This window comes from Scardinius erythrophthalmus, assembly GCF_964197995.2.
Source record: "Scardinius erythrophthalmus genome assembly, chromosome: 23".
Classification (NCBI taxonomy): Eukaryota; Metazoa; Chordata; class Actinopteri; order Cypriniformes; family Leuciscidae; genus Scardinius; species Scardinius erythrophthalmus.
Genome location: NC_138243.1, coordinates 23,178,178 through 23,200,900, shown reverse-complemented (window position 1 = coordinate 23,200,900; position 22,723 = coordinate 23,178,178). Strand labels below are relative to the sequence as shown.

The following is a 22,723-nucleotide window of genomic DNA, read 5'->3' as shown; positions in this document are numbered from 1 at the left end:
CAATTATGTCACATAACATTTACCCCAGGAAAGCCATTTGATGACCATAATATGGCTATAGCACGTTAGTTGGCTAGAAAAAAGTATTTTGCTAAATATGTGTACTATTACATATTTATTATATTTTTACTTATCATTAAATAAAGTTGTTATTATAATAAAAAACGCATTATCTCTCTCTGTATATTTACAGCATTAGGTGAGTTGTTTTTTTCTTGAGAAAAATTAATGCCTATCTTGTGTAGCCTACCTAATATTTATCCAAATGAGTCAATATTAAATCAGATTACAATAATTGAATTGAAATAATAAAAAAGCGTAGCTTACCAGAAATTGTACCATGTAAACATTGTAACATGTTGTCACTAAACCGAATACAATTCAGTTTAGTTACTAAAATGTTTTGACAATCACAATACACTTATTGTAAACACAGTTTACATACAACATTAAACTTTGTTACATTTTAAACACTGTTGGCAGAAGTGAAAAATAAATAATTTTATGAAGTAACAATTTTGTTTGATTCCATGATGTATTTTACTGAACATGAGTATTTACAATGCAACTCCAAATTATTGTAATTTATTGACAGTTACCCATATCTGGTCTTTACACTTTATTAAGATCAGATTCTGCAGGTAAAATTACAATAATAATGTGACTTGACTTGGACTTGACTTGACCTACTACAGGACTTGACTTGACTTGACTTGACATAGCCTGTGACTTGACTTGACTTGACTTGCCCAAGAAAAAAATACTTGGGACTTACTTGAGACTTGAAGGTTAAGACTTGAGACTTACTTGAGACTTGCACATGTGTGACTTGGTCCCATCTCTGGTGAACGGCGTTACAGAATAATTACAATTTTCCTACCTTATTCGCCATTTTACAATATGTGATGATTGAAATGTTTTTCACTTTCGCTTTTTATCTTACCGTAGCAGCCAGTCATCATGAACGACATGAAATCTGACTAGAACTGAGAACTATCGAGACATGAGGTCAGAAAGACACAAAACTATGAGAAATTATATTTGTAAAGTCCAGATTTTTTACTTAATGAAGAGTCTGCCGCAGAAAAAAAAAGAGTCTGTCATCATTTACGTTACAAAATGTTTTTAAAATGTCGGCGACGCTTTCCCACGCAATTATAGGCTATGAACACGTGATTGCTATTGTTTCCCCTTTTGAATTCCACAGAAGAAATAGTCAAACAGGTTTGGAAGAAGCTGATAGTGAATAAATGACGCCAAAAGTTTCATTTTTGGGTGAACTATCTCTTTTAACTTGAATGCACCGAAACTAAAATGCATAAGTCTCACAGCATCTCCACATGTCTCTTATAAAGATTATAAAGAAAGAAAATGACAACAAAATACTGCAATGCATTATAAACTACATCTAAAGTGCTCAGTTTGAGTTTAGCCTCCTGGAATTTACAATAGCTAAAAATATCTCAAAATTCATTCAAATAATGGCTGACAGACCAGACAAGTAAAATACTGACAAAGTTTAAGCTAAAACTGTAATATGCCCCTAAAAATGTTTATGGACGGAATCATACACAGAAATTCTCAACACTGAAATTGCCACTTTTCCCTTTAAAGTCTCTTTGCAGCTCTAGTAAAGCCTCGTGTGTTTGAAATTGCCCTAAAAACTGAAGAAGAAAGCGTGGGACCACATTAAATAATGGTCAGCTTGTGCATCCATGTCTTCATTAAAAAGTTCCTGAATGTCCACCCTGCGCGCGATCGAATTTACACGGTGCATTCAAGCATGAATGGTCACGTCAATCCTGTAAAATGTGCTCACACCAGTGTGATCTCCACCTCTTCTCTCTTCTGCACCTGACCCTGCGCCTGCTGTTTGGGTGGAGGAGGAGCAGCTCGTACCTGCAGAAAACAAAAACACCATTCAGATTCCACATATGAGTGCCCATCACTGGCGTAGCTTTAGGAGTGCAGATCTCACAGGTCTCAGGGTGCCTGACCCGCCCTCTCCTGGGGATCTGGGTGATGGGGTGTGGCCGTGGCCTGTGGAGGAGACCACACAGATCACTGGGATTCGGATATTTCCCAAGAGCATAAATCTAATAACAGAACAATGGCCTCAGCAGTGTTGTTTTAGTATCACTGGTACTGTTATAGTGTCAAAGATGTACAAATACTTTGTTACCTTACTTAAGTATAAATTTTGGGTATCAATACATTACTGGAGTAATTATTTTTCAGCTGACTTTTAACTTCTACTCCTAACATTTTCACGCAATTATCTGTACATTTTAAAAATAGCCTCGTTACACCCATTTCATTTCGGCTTGTTTTCATTCCGGCCTGTCATCGTTCAAAAAAACATTGTTCTCACAGATTCCTGTAGCTAAGCTTGGATGTACTTTTACATTCCAATAAAGGTTATTGATAACATGCCTCTGAAGTTTGACTTTTTGCACCATTACAATACTTACAGGCAACTAGTCATCTTATCTTCCGCTCCATGAAACACATGTTAATGTTCAGTAGTACACATAGGCTATATGGTTCTTTAATGAATTTTCATTTTCAATGGTTATATATGCGACTGAAACAGGTAGCCTAGTGCATCCCAAATTTTTCAACATTAACGTTTTAAAGGTGGTATCAGTGATTTCAGGCCCAAAAATATTTTTATCACATTTATCTAATCTACCTAACGATCCGCTAGCTGCCCGCCCCATAAGCATGCCGGCAAAAAAACGCGTCTCTGTAGGCAGCCTAGGCTCTGAGATCTGCACACAAAAACAAATGGTTTAGCCAAACACTCAAAACCAAAACAAATAGTGTTCCAACCAATCACCGACAGGGGGAGGGTGTTGTGAGGTTTTGTGCTCGTGCACGGCTGCGCGCGAAGTCAGAGCTGAAGAAAAAGCTGGCTCAAAACCTCACAACACCCTCCCCCTGTTGTTTTGGTTTTGAGTGTTTGGCTAAACCATTTGTTTTTGTGTGCAGATCTCAGAGCCTAGGCTGCCTACAGAGACGCGTTTTTTTGACGGCATGCTTATGGGGTGAGCAGCTAGCGGATCGTTAGGAAAGATTAGATGAATGTGATAAAAATATTTTTGGGCCTGAAATCACTGATACCACCTTTAATATAACATTATAGTCATTATGGCCTTTAGAAAAAGTTTTTTTTGAGGAGGTGGGGTAGTGCACTATAGGCCCCTGTGGCGCGGCCTAAGCTTTTGTCCTTAATGGCATTTTTTTCCTTACATTACTTTTACTTTTATACTTTAAGTAGTTTTGAAACCAGTACTTTTACACTTTTACCTGAGTAAAAAGCTTGAGTTGATACTTCAACTTCTACAGAAGTCTTTTTAAACCTTAGTATCTATACCTGAGTAATGAAAGTGAATACTTTGACACCTCTGTATAGTTTTTATGAATATTTTATTTTTATATTCCCCTTTTTAAAATGTTAGTAAAAGGTTTAGTAATTTGGATGTGTGGTTTTGTCATTTTTATTAGATTTAGGTTTTTAAATACCTGTATAGTTATTACTGATTTTTATTTCAGTTTTAGTTACTTTAGTACATCAAATTAAACTAAAATGAAAATGAGAAATGTTGCTTTAGCAACTAGCTGAAATAAAGTAAGTCTAAGTTTTTATACTTTATTTTACGTCAGTTAATGTTTATTTTATTTCAAGAAACTATTTTTTAAAATGATTTTAGTATAATAATAATAATCCTGGACCTCAGTTTTGCTACTGTTAACTAATAGAAACTTTTTAGAAATCATTTTATCATAACTTATTAAAAATGTTACTTGAAATAAACCAGAAATAAAATAAAACTTTAAACTTTAAAAAAAACACACATTTCAAATTTTCTAATTAAAAATTAAAAATGTGACCTTGGCAGCTAACTGAATGAAATAAAAGTCTGAGTACTAAAATGACTAAAACAAACAAAATGAAAACTAGAAAAAAAAAATACAAAAGCACATAAATGACTAAAACTAAAATTAAAAATGAAACAATATATTAATAACATAACAAATATACTCAAATATTAATTTATTAATAATATAAAAATACTATAATATTATAGTATAATAGTATTTATATAATATTATACTATAATAATACTTATATAATATTATATACTAAAATAACACTGGTAGGCCTACTTACAAAAAGTTTTTTATTCAACATTTTTAAGATGGACAATCAGGTTGTGAGATTGAACGTCACTAAAACGTTAACAGTCATGTGTGAGGTTTACTATAAAGCCTTAGGGTCTGCCGTGGTGCTCTGTGTCTTACTGTGGCTCGAGATTTTGGGGGGTTCTGGGGTTTGATGGCCATTTAAAGGGAGTGTGCCCGTTAATGAAGGAAGTGAGATGGACTCTGGACTGCTACGGCATGACAACGCAGCGTGTGGACAAGCCGCTTGATCCAGAACTGACAGAGACACCTGGTGGTAAGAAACAGCTATTACAAAAACATGTACTATAAACATGAACAGAAACTTTTTCAATGAGGCCTGTGTTTCCCAGTAGCATTTGTATGAACCTGAACGTTCATGCTCTTGTGTGTTTGTGCACCCTCCGGTCCGCACAGATCCTCCACTAATACTGCGGGAAAGACGCCCATTGCGCCGTTGAACTCGCCCTCCCAGAACCCATCATCTTCCTGGTTGTGTTTGCTGAGAATGCAAATAACAGCTCCCTCGGGGAAGGACAACTCGTCCTCTGTCTGAGCCTCATAGGCATACAGAGCCCTGGCTAGATTTATGGCTGTGCAAAAGAGGAAGAGGGCAGAACATGTTTGTTATTAGCAAGGTTTAATACTATACGTGTATTATATCAGATATAATGCTATAGCGGGTGGTCTCACCGCTGGCGGGACTGTTCGGGCTGCTCTGGGTGAGTGTCTCGATTTCTGGCTCTTGTTCTGCAGAAGTGCTGGAGGTGTGTGATTGGGCGTCAATGCTGGAGAGAGACTGGATCATGCTTAGTAGAGAGTTGGAGGTCGGAAGCTGCAGGTATTTCTCCGGCACGTATCCCACCTGCCCTGTTTGGTTCCTTGCCTAAAAAACAACAAAAAACTTGTCCAATAAATGCCAACATATTTATTAAAGCGGCATCTAGTTCAGCTGTTTACAAACTAAGGGATGCTAGGGATGCCTGTGGAAAATTTGAGACATAAAAAAGATAATGCACAATTTAGTTAACATAATGAAATAAAATCCAAATATGTACATAGTTTGTGAATATATTTATTTAAAGAAAAAATGTAAATCTAAATATAATTTTAAAAATACCATTTAAAATAGTTTCAATATTTTACTAAGCAAATTCTCAAAACTGATGAAACTTTTATATACACTAATTATATATATAAACACATATATATATATTACACAATACTATACAAATGTTTAGAGTCAATAAGATTTTGTAAGATGTTTCTGAAAGAAGTCTCACAAAGGCTGCGTTTATTTGATCAAAATACTGTAAAAACAGAAATATTGTTACATTTTAATTTCTATTTTAATGCATTTTTAAATGTAATTTATTCCTGTGATGGCAAAGCTGTATTTTCAGCATCGTTACTCCAGTCTTCAGTGTCACATGATCCTTCAGAAATCATTATAATATTCTGATTTGCTGCTCAAGAAACATTTATTATTATAATCAATGTTAAAAAACAGTGGCTTGAATGTTTATTAAAAGTTTATTTGAAATAAAAAATATTTTTGCAACATTATAAGTGTCTTTACTGTCACTTTTGATTAATTTAATGCGTTATATTTTATTAAATATAATTTGTATTATAATTTTGTAAATATTTTCCTCACACAGTATAAACAGGTCTGTATATATGAAAATATATAATTAATAAATAAACAAATATATGCATTTATATTCTAGGGAAGAGCATGGCAAGGGAATCATATGATGTAGTTGAGTGGGTGTGCGTGTACCTTGACCCAGTCCTCCATGTCTCCATCATCAATAAGCTCCAGTATTTCCTGTTCCTGGATGGTGAGCTCATCAGGCTGGGATGCCTGTGGAAGTAAAGCACAGGAAATGACATCACAAATGCATGCATAGAACCCTGAAATCCAGGTGAATGTCAGGCTTGACCAGGTAAGGTATGTACCTGATACGAGTACAGCACAGAGCAGGTGAGCGGGTAGTTCCTGTGAGTGCTGGAGGGACTGGAACTGCTGTCGTCCAACGTCTCTGTGTCCTCATCATCCTCTCTGTCCAAATCTACAGAGTGCTGAAGACATTTGTCGTAAAAACATGATTATAAAATGTTATAGGGGTCCACGTGAATCGGGCCTTGACTGTGAGCGATTGAGACTTACAGAGAATGAAGCATCGTGGGCATTGAGGGCCGCCCATCTCTCGTTCTCCAGTTCCTCCAACACTTGGTTCATGGCACTCTTCAGCCAGACGTCTACAGCTACACCCACGTCTCTGAGGAGGTTCAGACGCGCCTCCGCCTTCTGTTTCACCGTCTACAGGAAGAGTGGACTCATTATCTACCCACTTCCTGTTCTATTACATATTGTTTATGCACAACTATTCCAACAACTCTTGATACAATAAATGGTACTGTTTCATACCATTGACCAAATGTGCAGCTTCTTTTAATAACCGAAATAACGAGTAGGGACCAGCAGAGGGAGTGTGACGCCATTGAGCCAATATTTTCTACATTTCTCCCAGAGGTGACAGACAGCTTATGATCTGGAGTTTTATACTGTACAAACACAGAAAAAAACCTCTTCACCTCTGATTTCCGAATGCATTCTCTTGCATCGTCCATTTTCAGTTCCAGCTCGTTGTTATTCTGGTCCTGTTGGTGCGACTCTTCATACTCCGACAGTGTCTAAAAAAAAAAATCTGTACATTACTGTACATTGTTGCAATGTTGTAATGCCTTAATTCACTTGCAGCACTATTGACATTGTTTTTATTTATTTTTTTATTGAAACAAAATTGAATTATTATTAAAAATTAAATTAAAGGAGAACTCCGGTCAATTTTAACATTGAGCTAATTTTTTTTGTAAATTTGGAGTGCTGTCAATACAGAGAACAACGACAAAAATCTGTGTTGCCTACACCATGTTATCCTCTTTTTAAAATTTGCACCCTGTTGACTTCAATGGGGCAAGTTTTAAACCTGCTTTTAGCCTCTTAACATCCTTGATGTGTCTCTTAACATCCTTGAAGTGCACAGCCAATGTGAGTGATTCCTTCAGAGTGATCACGGGTGAATCTCACTGCAGTAGATGTGAAAGATATGGATAAAAATGATGTTATTTCAGCCAGCGCACATACCTGTATTTACATCCTGTTTTCGGTCGAAGTCCATAGTAATCGATTGTCGAGTTCACAAGCATAGGTTTAGTTACCTATGATCAAGTGCGTGAACTCGACAATCGATTACTATGGACTTCGGCCGAAAACAGGATGTAAATACAGGTATGTGCGCTGGCTGAAATAACATCATTTTTATCCATATCTTTCACATCTACTGCAGTGAGATTCACCCGTGATCACTCTGAAGGAATCACTCACATTGGCTGTGCACTTCAAGGATGTTAAGAGACACATCAAGGATGTTAAGAGGCTAAAAGCAGGTTTAAAACTTGCCCCATTGAAGTCAACAGGGTGCAAATTTTAGGATAACACGGTGTAGGCAACACCAATTTTTGTCGTTGTTCTCTGTACTGACAGCACTCCAAATTTACAAAAAAATGAGCTCAATGTTAAAATTGACCGGAGTTCTCCTTTAAGATTTTAATGTTTTAGTTTTTTTGTTTATTTAGACAAAACCATTTTTATATTATTATTTTATAATATTTGATTGAACGTTGTTATTTTTGACTTAGACTAAATAGATTTGATATTATTTTAATTTACTTTATATTTTATTACATTTAGTTATTGTTTTATTTTTATTTAGACAAAATTTAGACAGATTTTAGATTAGATAATAGCATTATTAATTTAAATAATATATGTTATATGTTTTTAATATTGGCCATTGTAGGAAACTCAGAATCGAAGACCAGGAGACGTTGGGATCGCGTTCAAACAGAAGTTATTCTTTATTGAGAACTTCGCTTTGCGTTGCTGCAGTTCTTCCAACAGTCTAATCTAAAGTAACTTTACATGGTGTCTTATAGGCAGTTTAGGAGGATCTTTTGGAGGTGGAGACCTTCCCTTTACAAAGTATGCAAATACAATAAAGGCATCAGCTCGTTACCAGAATTTCCGCAGCTCTGATCTCATCAGCATAACAGTGAACCAATCAGCCTGACTAGATCGCCCATACATTAACATTATCACAGAAACAAAAGCACAGCTGTACATTGAGCTTAATGGTCAGGAAATGCATAAAGACAAAGGGTGAGAGTCTCAGCAATTGACTCATTTAGAGAACAGGACTGGCAGGAATCTCTTGATATAATCATCATAACAGCTGCTAAACTTTCTCAGTTTATATTGGAATCTAAATTAAAACCTCAAATGCTAAAATCAGTATTCTTCACCGTGATGTTTATGTGAGGAAGCATATCTGAAATAGACTCTTAAATTTGTTATTCCGCACCATTTAGAAAAAAATATTTTAGATTACATAACATAATTACTTTTATTAATTTTAATAAAACAATATATTATTCGTTTGTATTTATTTTTATATTGGCCATTTAGACAAAACATTTTAGATTAGATGAATGAATAATTTACTTTATTTTCATAAAATATATGAATAATATTTTATATTAATTTTAATGACACTTTTTAGTGCAACCCTAAATATATAAATGAAAAAGAAACAAATATATACAATAAATAAATAGAAAAATATATAAATAGAAATAAATATATAGTAAATATATTTATTTTTAATATCACTAATCACAATCATATTGTTTCAGTGACCCCTCACCCGCTGTGTGAGAATGATGCTCTTGTGTTCTCTGGCCACACGTGTGGCCCATTTCCGCGCTTCCTTATTCAGACTGTGTTCTTCAGCCGTGCCACTCTCCTTCAACAGTTCGCTGACCTGAAGAGAGAAAAAGAGAGAGTGTTTTCTGCACATAAAACCTTGATAACTTCTTAGAGCATGCATTAAAGTCACAGCACAACTTGGAACAACATCAATCTCCAAAATCAGATGAACAAATCTTTGCTTCACGAGACAGTAAATATTGACAGACTAAATGTTCAAGTGATGTAAGCTCTTGAAGAATGATCCTTCCAGATGCTGCTTTACAGAGCAGCTCCTGTTCCCCAGAAACGAAATATCACGACAGCTTCTTGACAAAATGCATGCATACGTGGATGGTACAGCATGCTACTCATATTTATAAAATCCACTGAACGGGATAAAACAATTTCTAAATAATTCCCATTATTTTTTATGTAAATAAAATAAATGCATTTGTACTCATTTTTAATTTTTTAATTTTAGGAAGGGGGGAATGGGAGGTGTTTGTTAGGGGTGCAAGAGGTAGGGCAGGTTCACTTCTCAATGCCCTCTTTTCACAGACCATGCTGCTTCCTGCCTGCACTGACGCCCGTTTTTCCCTGATCTTTCCGCCCCACCAGCGCTCAGGGCTGCATCTCTAATGTTTTCTTTAGGAACAGACTAATGCTTGTTAGACTTGCAAACAAAAAGAGGGTTAGCGAACAAACGGACCACTATGCTGGGGTGGTGAGGGGCGAGATGACGTGCGGGCAGCAGGGGGCGCTGTTGCACATCTGAAAAACAGCTGCGCAGTCATGGAGGAACACATTCGGCCTTCATTAGAGCACTTGTAATGTACAGTATTACATTTATTTTGAATAACGTTTTAAAGTTTTATTAAATTATTAGTGTTTTTAATTATTAACTTTAAGTGAGTGTTAAATAAACATCGAAAACCATATCTTTCGCATATTATTTAGTTGAATGCAACTTACCGAATCATTTTCACAGGGCTGGTACTGGAAGGAGGCGGCTTTCTGAAACACTGGGTTGTCCTGAATGAAAATCTGTTGGTGGATATCCTGTGTCACCTACAGAGGGGCCAAACACACACACACACAGGGACAATTTAACTAATGTAAACCAATGTAGACTAAAGTCAAAATGTCACATTAACAAGAATAGCACAGTTAACAGAGGAGGAACAACAGACCAGAACAGGTAATTCATGATCAGTATGTGTCTGTGTCTGTGTGAGTGTGTGTGTGTTGCTGTAACCTGATGCTAGATAGAGACATTAAACCTGACTCTCAAAACTGAATGGAAACACTGTGAGAATCATCGAATTACAACAACACAAAAGACCTAATGACACATACCGAAGGCAGTCACACTGTTGAAAATGAGCTGATTTTCTTCAAATTACACGTTTATAATAATGAACAGTCATTCTGTATTTCTAATCTCAACCTTTTTAATGTTCTACCCAGTTACAGCCAACTTGAAACATCAATACATCTTTAAAAAAAGATAACATAACATAAAGATCACATTCCTTAACCACTGCAAACTCTGTAAAGCAGGTACATTTTTCTCTTTAAGGTCAGCATTAAATGCTTGAGCTGGGATTTGATCCAATAATAACCCTCCAGCGGCAGATCATATTACCTGCTCTACATTCAGCCACTGTGGTTCATGTGTGCTTTTCAGTACCAGTATATGCTCAAATGTGTGTGTGTGTAACTCACCCCACTGGTCGTCTCCAGCAGGCACTGGAAAGTGTCCTGAATGCTTTGAGACGTCTCAAGCTCCATCTGACACAGTGAAATGAGAAAACTCTGTACGTGGTCGCAGAAACTGCCATCTAGAACCTGGACTCAAAAACAAGGAACAATAGTTTTACTTTCAGCTGAATTTTAGGTTGTGATATATACAGTATCGAATATATATAGCGAATTATAAGAATTATAAAATTCAACCTGCCAAAATGGCTATTCGGCAGGTTATAAAGCCATATATATAAATTAAAATACACACAAAAGATTATGCTAAATAAAAAATGAATAGGCCAAAAACTGATGAAAACATCTATCCTCACCGTGATGCAGCTGATCAGATCTGTCTCATAATAGCGGTCCTGATGAGCGTTAGTGGCTGACAGTGTCAGCAAGTAATCATTCCTTGCTTGCGTGGCTTTGCACTTCCATTCGTTCTTCTTTGCTTTCAGCTGAAATCAACAGGAAATGTTCATATGACTCTCAGTCACCATGATTTATTAGGAAATTTTACAACATAAGTTTAATTGAGTGTTAGATGATGGCAAATGTAATCCATATGTAAAAATAGGACAAAAGAGCATGCACTATTAAATATCCAGTATAGACCACTAACCATTATGGGACTGATATACTGTGCTAATTACCTTCACACTCGCCCTCTTCAAACTGGAGCGTGACTGAAACAGGCTGAGCTTTGACCTTGTGTTGCATGAGCCAACAAGAAGAAGGGAAAACACCAGAGGAAAAGAAGCGAGGGTGAGGAAAAACAGCAAAAAATGATGAATCTTCATTTAAAACTGAAAACCATGATAACCCTATGCCCGGTTCTGTAGACAGCTGATGTCTCTTCCTTCACATGTGACAGGTCAGCGAACGTACTTGGCCTCCATATCAGCTTTCTCTCTCACAGTCTGCGCTGTTTGTTCCGCCTCCTGGTAGGCCTTCCTGCTCTTTTCCAGGTCTCTGATGGTGACCTGCAGATCGGCCTGAGCTCTCGCCAGATGTTCGCAGCACTGAGAGGACAGATGAATAAACACTTTCAAAAACTGCCACTCTGACGCTTTAGTGCAGTGTATCTGTTAATGTGTTCACCCTCTTCAGCTGCAGGTCCTTCTGCGCTCTGAACGTCTTCACAGGATCTGAGATCTGGCTCCTATAGTTCTCACATCCGTTGATACGAGACTGGCTCACTTTCGTCACACCCTCCAAGTAAGACCTCCATACGGCCCAAACATTTCTGTACGCATATTCACAGACATCTGTTTAATGATGAAGACAAATGGACAATGCAGTTGACAATCAGTCTGATTGAAAAGATCTCTCCTTTTACCTGGAGTCTCTCGGCTCCTCTGATGGGGCTCCATTCCACTCTCGCTTCAAGTACTGCGAGGCAAGCTTTTGCAGAGCCTGCAAGGTCAAGTAACATTTATATATATAGTGCTTTGTGCAATACTGATTCTTTCAAGGCAGCTTCACAGTAATGGACAAGAAAATTACAGTATTAATGTTGCAAAGTTCTTCAGTTATGAACAAATACAATTTCAGCAGTAAAGCACATTTTTTTAATCACAGGTTAGTTCCGTATTGATTAAATTTAGTTCAATGACAATGTCAACGTTACAAAGTTCATTAGTCATGAAGCGAAATCAATTCAACTAAAAAGCCGCTCTACAGAAGATAATAGTATAATTATTCAGATCAAGTCAGTTTAGTGTTGATTCAGTTTTTAGTTCACCACTGCCTTCAGTCGATTCCCTCTATACACACCGGACTGTAAAGCGAGCAAAGAAAATCATCTCCGACCCCTCACATCCAGCGAACCACCTCTTTCAGCTCCTTCCCTCAGGGAGACGCTACAGGTCACTCTCTACCAAAACCAAACGCTTCACAAACAGCTTTTTCCCCATAGCCATCAGGACTCTGAACTCCTCTCTTTAGTTTAGTTGGTCCTCTCATACACTACACATGGTCATTTAACCACTGTATTGTATTGTTACATGTTGTGAAGTATATTGTCTATTTGTTGTTTGTAATGTATGATGATGTAGAGCTTAAACATACTGTACCGAAAACAAATTCCACCGGCATTGTCGTGTGGCTAAATAAACAATCTAATCTAATCTAATCTAGTTCAATGATAGTTCAAAGTTCATCAAATTATGAAACAAGCGTAAGTCGGCATGAAACAGAAGTTACGATAGTCTTTTCTTTCTTATTGTGACGTATATCTGAGTGAAACGGCTTCTCGAACAAGAAAAGATGTTGGGCGGCCGGCGGGACTTGATTTTGTTGGTTATGATTGGATGGTTATGGTTTTCTATTGCTGTGATGTGATGTCAGGGACATTGATTCAACTATAAAGCAAATCTACAGAAGACAATTGAAATTGTCCAGCTCAATTTAGTCCAAGTTTTGTTCTCAGTGTAGTGTCAATGCAGTCAAGTTGATAAGATTACTGAATATTAAAGGGGTAGTTCACCGAAAAATTAAAATTTTGTCATCATTTACTCACCCTTCAAGTTGTTCCAAACCTGTATGTAATGACAAAATCATTACATGATGACAACATTTTCATTTTTGGGTGAATTATTCCTTTAAGTGCCTTTTAAACAAACAAGAAAACTACGCTTTAACATAATTTTATTAAATGTTTATGACAGTTTAGATTCAGAACCTCTAAATAGCATTTTAAAAACTCAACTTCAAGAGTCACCACAAAATAAAACAGACGCCTTAAAGTAGAAATATTAATTTATCCTGTCACTCCAGATCAGTGCAAATGTGGAAAACACGGAGGACGATCTGTAAAAGCAAAACCCACATGGGTATTTCTGCCTGTCTGCTTGATACTTAAATGCCAGACAGCGGTACAAACTGTGCCCATGTGTAGGTTTACAAGTGAGTGAATAACTGGCTGCTTGTGAAACAGAAGAAAGGAGAAATTACCACTCACTTTCCATCCTCAAGTCAAGCGAATGTCACTGTATTCTCCAAAAGTCACAAAAACATGGCAAAATATCAGCACAAAAAAAAAGAAAACCAAACAGCAGTTTTTGTCTACCAAGGCTCCTTTCATTACTTCACCACTACTGATGATAATTCCAACAGAATATAGCTAAACTTCAACAAACTGAAATGACTGAACCATAACAAGTTCTACGAAGGCCAGAGAGTGACCAGCATCCCCTCAAAACGCAGAGGATTCGCTTCCTGGCCCTCAGACCACAAGCTGGCATTGTCAACCTAACCCTATGAGCTGCCAGCTCTGATGAGTCCACTCAGGAAGAGACCCTGAGGAAGAGAGAGATTCCTGTGTTCATGAGCCAATCAGCACGCAGCAGCCCTGCAGGTGCACAAGCTTCAGAACCAACAGTAAAGAATCTCTCACGCACACACACACACGCACAGAGCGTCATTCAGACAGCTGGGCTCCTATTCACCAAATGATCACACAGATCTTATAGTATCATGATGAAGATGATCAACATGTCAGGCTGTAAATATAAACACTTTGTGAGTAAATCTGTTTATGCACTATACACTACAGTTTAAAAGTTTAGGGTCGGTCATTTTTTTTATGTTTTTGAAAGATCTCCCTTATGCTGACTAAGACTGCATTTATTTGATAAAAATTAGGTAAAAACTGTAAAATAGTTTTAAAATTTAAAATAACTGTTATGTATTTGCATATATTTTCATCATCATTACTCCAGTCTTCAGTGTCATATGATCCTTCAGAAATTATTCTAATATGATGATTTGGTGCTCAAGAAACATTTATTATAATTATCAATGTTGAAAACAGATATGCTGCTTAATATTTATTGTGGAAACAGTGATTTAATTTTTTCAGGATTCTATGATAAATAGAAAGTTAAAATGAAAAACTTTTATTTGAAATAGAAATCTTTTTTAACATTATAAATGTATTTATTGTCACTTTCAATCAATTTAATACTTCCTTGGTGAATTAAACTGTTAAAAAATTACAGACCCTGAACTTGTGAATTATAGTGTAAGTTGTATAATTTGTACATTGGAAGTCAAAACTTTTTTTAACTTCAATTTTGTGGTTTAAGGGAGTAAAAGGAAAAAATAACATCCTGATGTACATCCCAAGTATATGAAATCATACTCATAGGGCCATATTTTAACAATCTAAGCGCATGGTCTAAAGCGCACGGTGCAAGTGTACTTAGGGCGTGTCCAAATCCACTTTTACTAGTTTAACGACGGGAAAATGGTCGGCGCACCCGGCGCATGGTCTAAAAGGGTTGTCTCTATTCTCTTAATGAGTAATAGGTGTGTTTTGGGCGAAATGTGCAATAAACCAATCAGAGTCTCATCTCCCATTCCCTTTAAATGGCAGTTGCGGTCACGCCATGGCGGATTCGCTATTTACATGACGGAATTTGATAGTGGAAAGACCGAACGCGTCTCCAGAGTGCAAACGGATCTGCTAGTGCGCGAGGTTAAAGCGCGCAAGCAGACCATCTTTGGGACAAGCCGGATTCCACCATATCTTTATGCACACGATAATAATCTTTTACATAGTAGTCCTTTTATTTTTAATATTTGGCATGTTTGTGTGCTGCTGCGTAATAACCCAGTGTGTGTAATAAGCAGAGTGTATGCGCGTTGTGCACCCGCCTATAGGCTCATATTACTAATGCGCCCTTTAAATAACAAAAAAAAAATTGCGCCATTGACTTTAGACCAGGTTTTTGTTGATCAATGGCGCAGTCTATTTCAGTTGCCTCAAAATATCAACGCGCCAGCAATGAACCTGAACACACCTCGTTTTCAGACCAGCATGTCCATGGGCGCACATGCATTTGCTATTTAAACAACGTGGCACAGGGCGTGAAAATGATAACTGCGTCAGGCTGAAACTAGCAAAAAACACTCGCCTGGCGCTGCATTGCGCCAGGTGTATGATAGAGCCCATAGAGTGAGATAATGTTGAGATCAGCAGAAATCAGAGATCACAATGCAGTGTCCCATAACTGATGTCATGTAGATCTTCTCAGCAATGTAACAGAAAGAGACAACAAAAGCAGATTTGAACCAGAACGCAACTGGTAAAAACACGACCACCTGCAAATCGTTAACAACCACAGTTTTTTCCACTGAGTCACGAAATGTGCTTCTCTACAAAAACAAATGCACACATAAAACATTAGTGCTTGTTTACATCAGAGGCAGACACATTTTTTTATTATTCTGACCAAAAAATCTAAGCTGAATGATATTTTATAATATGTTTTTTTTTTCTTTTTCTCAGAACACAAATCACCATACATTATCAAAACTAAATGCAATGTAAATTATGAACTCATGTAGCCTAATTGAACATGGTGGCCACAACTCACCTGTGAGTAATCTTTCTCTATTAGTGCTTTCTTCTGGCTGTAAGTCCTGAGGATGACACACACACACAGTCAAACAGTTCAGCACTAACATACCAACAAATAGACAGAAAATAGATTGATAGACATTTACATAGCAATGTAAAAGGTTAATCAAAGTTGAATGACCTCAGATCCTCCAGGAAGTCCAAGTCTGTCTGGTGTTTGAGCTGGAGTCTGTTCAGCTGCTCAGTGTGAGTGTGTTTCACCTCTTGTGTGACTTTTATCTGCAACACACACAATGACAACCTCTGGAGAAGCAACTCTGACACCGATCACACCAATGTGTCTGGCATCCTCGACAGCGTAAACATAAACATCATGTGTTTCTTTCTATCTATCTATCTACTATATATCCATCTATTATCTATCTATCAATTATCTGTCTGTCTGTCTGTCTGTCTGTCTGTCTGTCTGTCTATCTATCTATCTATCATCTGTCTTTCTGTAAATCTACTATATGTCTGTCTGTCTGTCTGTCTATCTATCTATCTATCATCTGTCTTTCTGTAAATCTACTATATGTCTGTCTGTCTGTCTATCTATCTATCTATCATCTGTCTGTCTGTAAATCTACTATATATCTGTCTGTCTGTCTGTCTATCTATCTATTCATTATCTGTATGTTTTTCCATCTATCTATCTATCTGTCTGTCTATCTATCTATTGTCTGTCTATCTATCTATTATATATCTATCTATCTGTCTGTCTATCTATGGATATATGATATATCTATATATCTGTCTGTCTATCTATCTATCTATCTATCTATCTATCTATCTATCTATCTATCTATCTATCTATCTATCTATCTATCTATCTATCTATCTAGTTCATTAATACGGACATGACAACAAAAAAATCTTATCAATTAAAGAACAGTTCGACTCACCTTTCTTGGAGGAGGTTGCATGTCTGGATCTGGATCTACAGGACAAAACTGTTGGAAATTCACCCACGAAAACCAAACACATCTGCGGGACGGGGCAATGCAGTGCCGAATATTCTATTTAAATGGCAGAAAGAAAGAGAAAGGAGCATTGAAATGCTTCTAGACCCCTCCGTTGAACCGCTCACATAAAAACACAGCTGAGAAATGAAGTAAACTCTTGTGAGAACTTCAGTCAGTGGAGCAGAAGGAAGAAGAACAGCGGCCTCCAGTGACCGAACATAATAATAAAACATGTTATCAAGGCGTTCATGAAAAACATGTTTATGTGTGTAACTATGTACTGTTGTGCGTTTATGAATGTGTGTTGTTGATATAGGCTATGTTTCCGTTAGAATATGAGGCTGTGTTGATAAATGTGTATAGATTCTAGATGTGGACAGGTTTACAGACTCTTTCTGTGCCGCTCTCATTCTACATAACGTTATAATGGCAGTGATGATAATAAATATTTTCTCTATTGTCATTTTCATCATCATCAAGTAATCACGGGGTGTGAGAGGCGCTGCTTCATTTGTTGTTAGTGTGATGAGGCCATCTAGTGGTGGGCATATGTCAAACTCAATTAAATATCCTAAATAAAATAATAGTGCTTTTTTAGTTTAAAATAATAATAATAACAATATTATTAATATAGTTGTTATTATCAAAATAACTCTAGTAAATAATATTTGTAATTATTTAACTGATTTATTTTTAAATTTTCGATAAATACATTTCTAAAAGTACACTGCTATAAATGTGTTACTAGCTGTTCAAGCAGTGTGAAAAATTCTAACACGTTTAAGGAGTCTGCCTGTAAAATTAGCATGGCTGGCAGTGTTTACTAGAGATTAAGGGTCATTCCTGATTTATAAAAAATGACACCCTCATGCAATGATGACTAAGTAGCCTATTTCACAGCTTCATTGATGAATTTGTTTATAGGTCAGTTGTTTAGATGGTTTAAAAACAGATAATTGGCTTGATATGACTACTTGAATTACTCAATGTTTGCTAAATTTAGCTAAAGGCGAGATTAAGGTATGTGAGTGAACATGATTTGCTGTGCCTGTAAGGATGACATGAAATTAAAATTAAATCAAATCTGAAAATACAGTAAGGTGCATTTTAGGTTTAAGGTTAGTCAGTTAGTCCAAAAGTAAGATTAAGATGAGTGTGCTTGAGTATGCATAGCCTTCATTAAATCTGAACAGGTTTAAAATTGTATGTGAACCTTGCTACACTGCTAAGAGAATAACTATAAAGACTTAATATAATACACAAAAACATGAAGAAGAGATTGAGTAACGCAGGAAAAGGAGAGAATATTCCACAGACAACCAGTACTTACTCACTGTAATCTGTAATCTGAGATTACTGGCCAAGTGAGCTTCACTTTGGCCTGTTTAAGGGATTAGAGAAAGAGTCATCAAACTATTCCAGCAGAACAACCCCCTCTGACTGCTGAGACGTCTTCCAGTCACTGTCATCGCTCACAAACAAAAGCACAAACTCTGCCGTCACGTCAAACAAGCACCACAACATTAGGAATACTGCTATTGCTCTTGTGGCATCTGACTGATCAATGGCTCTGCTCAAATCTGGCTGGCTCTGGAGACAGTGTAAGTGGAAGATTATTCATTTAGGTATTTTTATATAAGTCTTCTTTAAGTAATAAGTTATATAAGTAGTCTGATCAGTGCACCTCTAAGAAATGAAAGTAGTTTGTTTTTAGCAAACAAATAATAACAATAATAATTGTGGGGAAAAAACAACCATAGTGTGAATATTTTGTCTTCAAAAATAGAAAACAAAGTGCAGTTACTTTTGACCATAGGGTTTCCTTTCATATAAATTAAAGTTAAATGATCTAAATTGGCAAAAGCATAGATATTAAGATGTGTAAAAGTACTGAACAGCACAAATATGACACAAATTTGTCAGTAATTTGTCACTTTTTTGACTGTACATTTCTGCTGATGTGCAACATTTCAATATAGCCTATACAGTATATGATTGTGTGTGTGTGCTGTCAAATCGATTAATCGCGATTAATTGCATCTAACATAAGTTTGTTTATATAATACGTGTGTGTACATTATATATATACACACACACATATATATATATATATATATATATACATATATGTGTGTGTGTGTGTGTGTGTGCATGTATGTATATACTGCATGTATATACAAACACATGCACGCACGCATATATATATATATATATATATATGTGTGTGTGTGTGTGTGTGTAGCATATGTATTTATGTATACTGTACTGTATGTATACACACACACACACACACACACACACACACACACACACACACACACACACACACACACACACACACACACACACACACATATATATATATATGAAGAGTTCAGATGCAAAAGCCTCTAAGTCCCATCTGAAATTTTCTTCTAGAATGATAATTTTTTATCAAGCTCGTATATGTAAGTTCAGTTATTTCACTTTAATGGCAATGAAAATTGCCTCTTAATTGTCATTTAAGTGAAATTACTGAACTTAAATATACGAGCTTGATAAAAGTGACCATTCTAGAAGAAATTTTCAGATGGGATGAACTCTTCATATACAGTATATACACACACACTCACACACACACATATATTATACAAACTTTATTTTACATGTGATTAATCGCGATTAGTGATTAACAGCTCTAATATATATATATAATTAAATAAACGAATGCTCCAGAATGTTATGAAAACTGTTATGAAACTCAGAGCCTGACACTGTTTGCAGTAATAATCCTCTTATGGTCAGTGTTACAGAACAGTACTGTAGCTGTTAGTTATAGACTCCAGGTTTGTTCTGTATACTCACCTAGAGAAACCCCAAATGATACACAAAAATAAATGTAATACATTTAAAACATAAAACTTACATAAATACATTTAAAATAACAACTTCAGAATTAAATATTCTCCCCCTTCAAGATTGCAAGCTAATTTTCTTGATTCTTAAAGTAAAACATGCAATATAAAATAGTATGACTGGTAATATAAATAACCAAGTGAACTTTATATTCTCTATTAAAAATAAATATAGGTCTATTCTTTGTTAGCACATAGTCTAACATCTCTGAGAAGTTTGAGTTGCTAATGCTAACTGAAGCCTTTGTGATAAAGCGTTCATTTATTGTATCAAATACACAATAGTCGCTTTGAACAATCAGGTACTTATGATCATTTAGCTGCACGCTTTTAAATCTGTATTACTGCCATGGTGTTTTGAATGTGAACAGCTTTTTGAACAATCATTTTGAACATATCTGTTGATCGAATGATTCAATGGCTTCCTCAATACGTAAACGCTCACTGGTTGCCACCTACTGGTGTAACCTACAGAAAAGTTCAAATAAATAAATCAATGAACGAATCTAAACTGAATCAAAAGGCAGCTAGCTAGTAGCGCCCATTTCAGTTCATTACAGCAAATTGAATCTTTTGATTAGTTCATTGAAGGGCAGGCTATCTGGGATGGTGTAGTAGTAAGCTAGGTAATGAAACTTGGGAGTGGACTCTCAGTTCCCAATGGCTCTGAATTGAAGAATCAATTATTGTTGGAGTTGACTCCCAGTCCTAAACTCTTCAAAAAGTAATGTTCCAAAACTTGATTCCCCAAATAACCTTTTTCTCAGTGTGAAGAACATTTAAAAAAATCTAAAGAACCTTTTCACTATTAAGAACCTTTTGTGGAGTGGAAAGGTTTTAATGGATGTTAAAGGTTCTTCATGGAACCATCAATGCCAATAAAGAGCCTTAAAGATTAAAGATAGCATGAAGCTGTAGTGTGTAGTTTGTCTGTGCTGTACACGACTATGGAAATGGAGACAGATACTCCATAATATTGCTTTTTTTTCCCATGATTATTTTGTTAAAAACGTTCACAGCTTCAATCCTCAAACGCTGGAAGCTGAACTGGTGTGACCTGTGGATAGATGGGAGCTTTGTTTTTTACACATCTGAATCCAGAAGAGACTATGAGACCAAAGCGAATCTAAAGAGCGCCTGTGTGAATGTGAAGTCTGGTCTGGAGTGTGCAGGTATGAAGAAACTTATCATGCAGAAAGTGCGTGTTATGAAAATACTTTAATGCTCTTATAACAGTGACTTTGTGTCTATGTGAGCAGGTGTATGTCCGCCTGAGAGTCACCCCAGAGAGAATCTGCTGGTTGTTTATCTGAGGGATGGTGCTATGCTGATCCTGTGTGCCAACAGTGAAGATGAGGCACTGTAAGTCTTGACCTTTGACACTTTTACGTAACTCCTCCCACATCAACTGAAGCCCCACCTGTTTTGCCATCTAATTCCCATTCGGTCCCTTTCAGGGCCTGGAAACTCACACTCATGGAGGCGAAAAGAAATCCAGTGAGTGTTATTTTTTTACATGCAGGATGATTTTCGGTTTTTGCTTTAATATTTATTTAATTCACATTTCTTTTCACTCTCACAGGTTTTCACATACAATCCCTATGACGATACTTACCAGACCGTTCCGATTGACAGTCATAATGCAGTTTACATCATGCCAGGTACAGGTTGTGGAGGTAATGAATGATACAAACATGTCCCTTATTCGGCAGAAAGCACAAAGATAGGGTTATTGCCATTTTTTTTTTATTTTTTTTTATACACTGATATAATACATTGGTATTATCAGTATCTTATTTTTTGGACATTTGTCCAAAAAATAAGGACATTTGTCTCCAAAAGTCTGAGACCACTATTTAAAATATTTAATTATTTAATTACAATATTTGTATTGAATGTTTTTATTATCAGCTGATCATATAACTGAAAAATAGAATTTAAAAATATACTTCAGAATTTGTGCAGAATATTAAATATTTCTTATTCATTTTAGATATTTTGTTAACACTTTACAGTTCCATTAGTTAACATTAGTTAATGCAGCATCAGCTAATTTTAACTAACAATGAGCAATACATTCATTACAGTAGGCTATTTATTATCCTTTGCTGAAGTGAGTAACGTAATCAGATTACTTTTCAAGTAATGAGTTAAGTAACGCATTACCTTTGAATTTAACAAAATCTGACCATTTTACCATGTTACCATTTTTTTCTTAGTCTTAAATGTAAAACTTTATCTATTTCCGGTTTTAAATGACAAGTAAAGTTCCAATTAACGCAGAAATATTTAACAACGGACGTACCCCTAAACCTAATGTGCTTCCTTGTAGGAACTCAGCATGTCTGGGTGCACAGAAACTCTGATGAACATTTCGGAGAGCAGATTGCTTTGGGACTCCTGGCTGGAATGGCTGCGGGTGCAGCAATGCGTTCACTTCTATGGATGCCCTTCTGGTTCTGCTGAGGGCCAGTCGGATAGCAGGATGGTCACTGGAAATCCAGCGGGATGAAAGAATATACTGGAATTGTCGTCCACAAAGCTCAGCGATAGCAAATGCTCCTGTTCCTGCATATAAATATGCAAATATGAGAATAGCTGCAGCTGTTTTACACTCAGTGGGCATTAAGAGGACAATGAAAAATAAGGTCATGTAAAAGAGGGATTAGTTTGCTTTATTTAAAGGTATAGGCTATGTAACTTTTGACTCTTT

At 36.3% G+C, this 22,723-nt stretch overlaps 2 protein-coding genes across 3 annotated transcripts; one reads left to right on the top strand and one right to left on the bottom strand.

Annotated features, from left to right (window-relative positions):
• Window positions 1–524: 524 nt before the first annotated feature.
• Window positions 525–17,162, bottom strand: LOC308683391 (F-BAR and double SH3 domains protein 2). 2 transcript variants are annotated; one of them, XM_081353860.1, is made up of 20 exons: window positions 17,057–17,162; window positions 16,294–16,391; window positions 16,129–16,174; window positions 12,087–12,163; window positions 11,849–11,993; window positions 11,636–11,769; window positions 11,401–11,455; window positions 11,077–11,205; window positions 10,727–10,849; window positions 9,974–10,069; window positions 8,958–9,074; window positions 6,787–6,885; window positions 6,359–6,511; window positions 6,148–6,270; window positions 5,969–6,052; window positions 4,879–5,071; window positions 4,555–4,778; window positions 4,306–4,456; window positions 1,979–2,040; window positions 525–1,899 (listed from the first exon to the last, which is right to left on the bottom strand). In XM_081353860.1, the coding sequence occupies exons 1-20, from the start codon at window positions 17,075–17,077 to the stop codon at window positions 1,816–1,818; spliced, it is 2,214 nt and encodes a 737-aa protein (XP_081209986.1). In that variant the 5' UTR covers window positions 17,078–17,162; the 3' UTR covers window positions 525–1,815. The 2 variants fall into 2 exon arrangements, 1 of the variants encoding a protein (XP_081209986.1); XR_014029251.1 differs by having other exon boundaries at window positions 1,878–1,899; window positions 1,979–2,096.
• Window positions 17,163–18,383: 1,221 nt separating this feature from the next.
• plekhb1 (pleckstrin homology domain containing B1) lies at window positions 18,384–22,476 on the top strand (the record flags this gene model as incomplete). The annotated part of the gene is made up of 6 exons (XM_081353921.1): window positions 18,384–18,438; window positions 21,030–21,182; window positions 21,270–21,372; window positions 21,468–21,507; window positions 21,593–21,686; window positions 22,343–22,476. The coding sequence occupies 6 exons, from the start codon at window positions 18,384–18,386 to the stop codon at window positions 22,474–22,476; spliced, it is 579 nt and encodes a 192-aa protein (XP_081210047.1).
• Window positions 22,477–22,723: the final 247 nt, after the last annotated feature.

Excerpts from the sequence above, each read along its gene's own strand:
- LOC308683391 (XM_081353860.1), bottom strand. The coding sequence starts at position 17,077 with ATGCAACCTCCTCCAAGAAAG. Across the intron at positions 10,070-10,726 it reads TGCTGGAGACGACCAGTGGG|GTGACACAGGATATCCACCA; the intron begins GTGAGTTACACA and ends GCCCCTCTGTAG. Across the intron at positions 2,041-4,305 it reads CCCCAAAATCTCGAGCCACA|GCCACGGCCACACCCCATCA; the intron begins GTAAGACACAGA and ends TCTCCTCCACAG.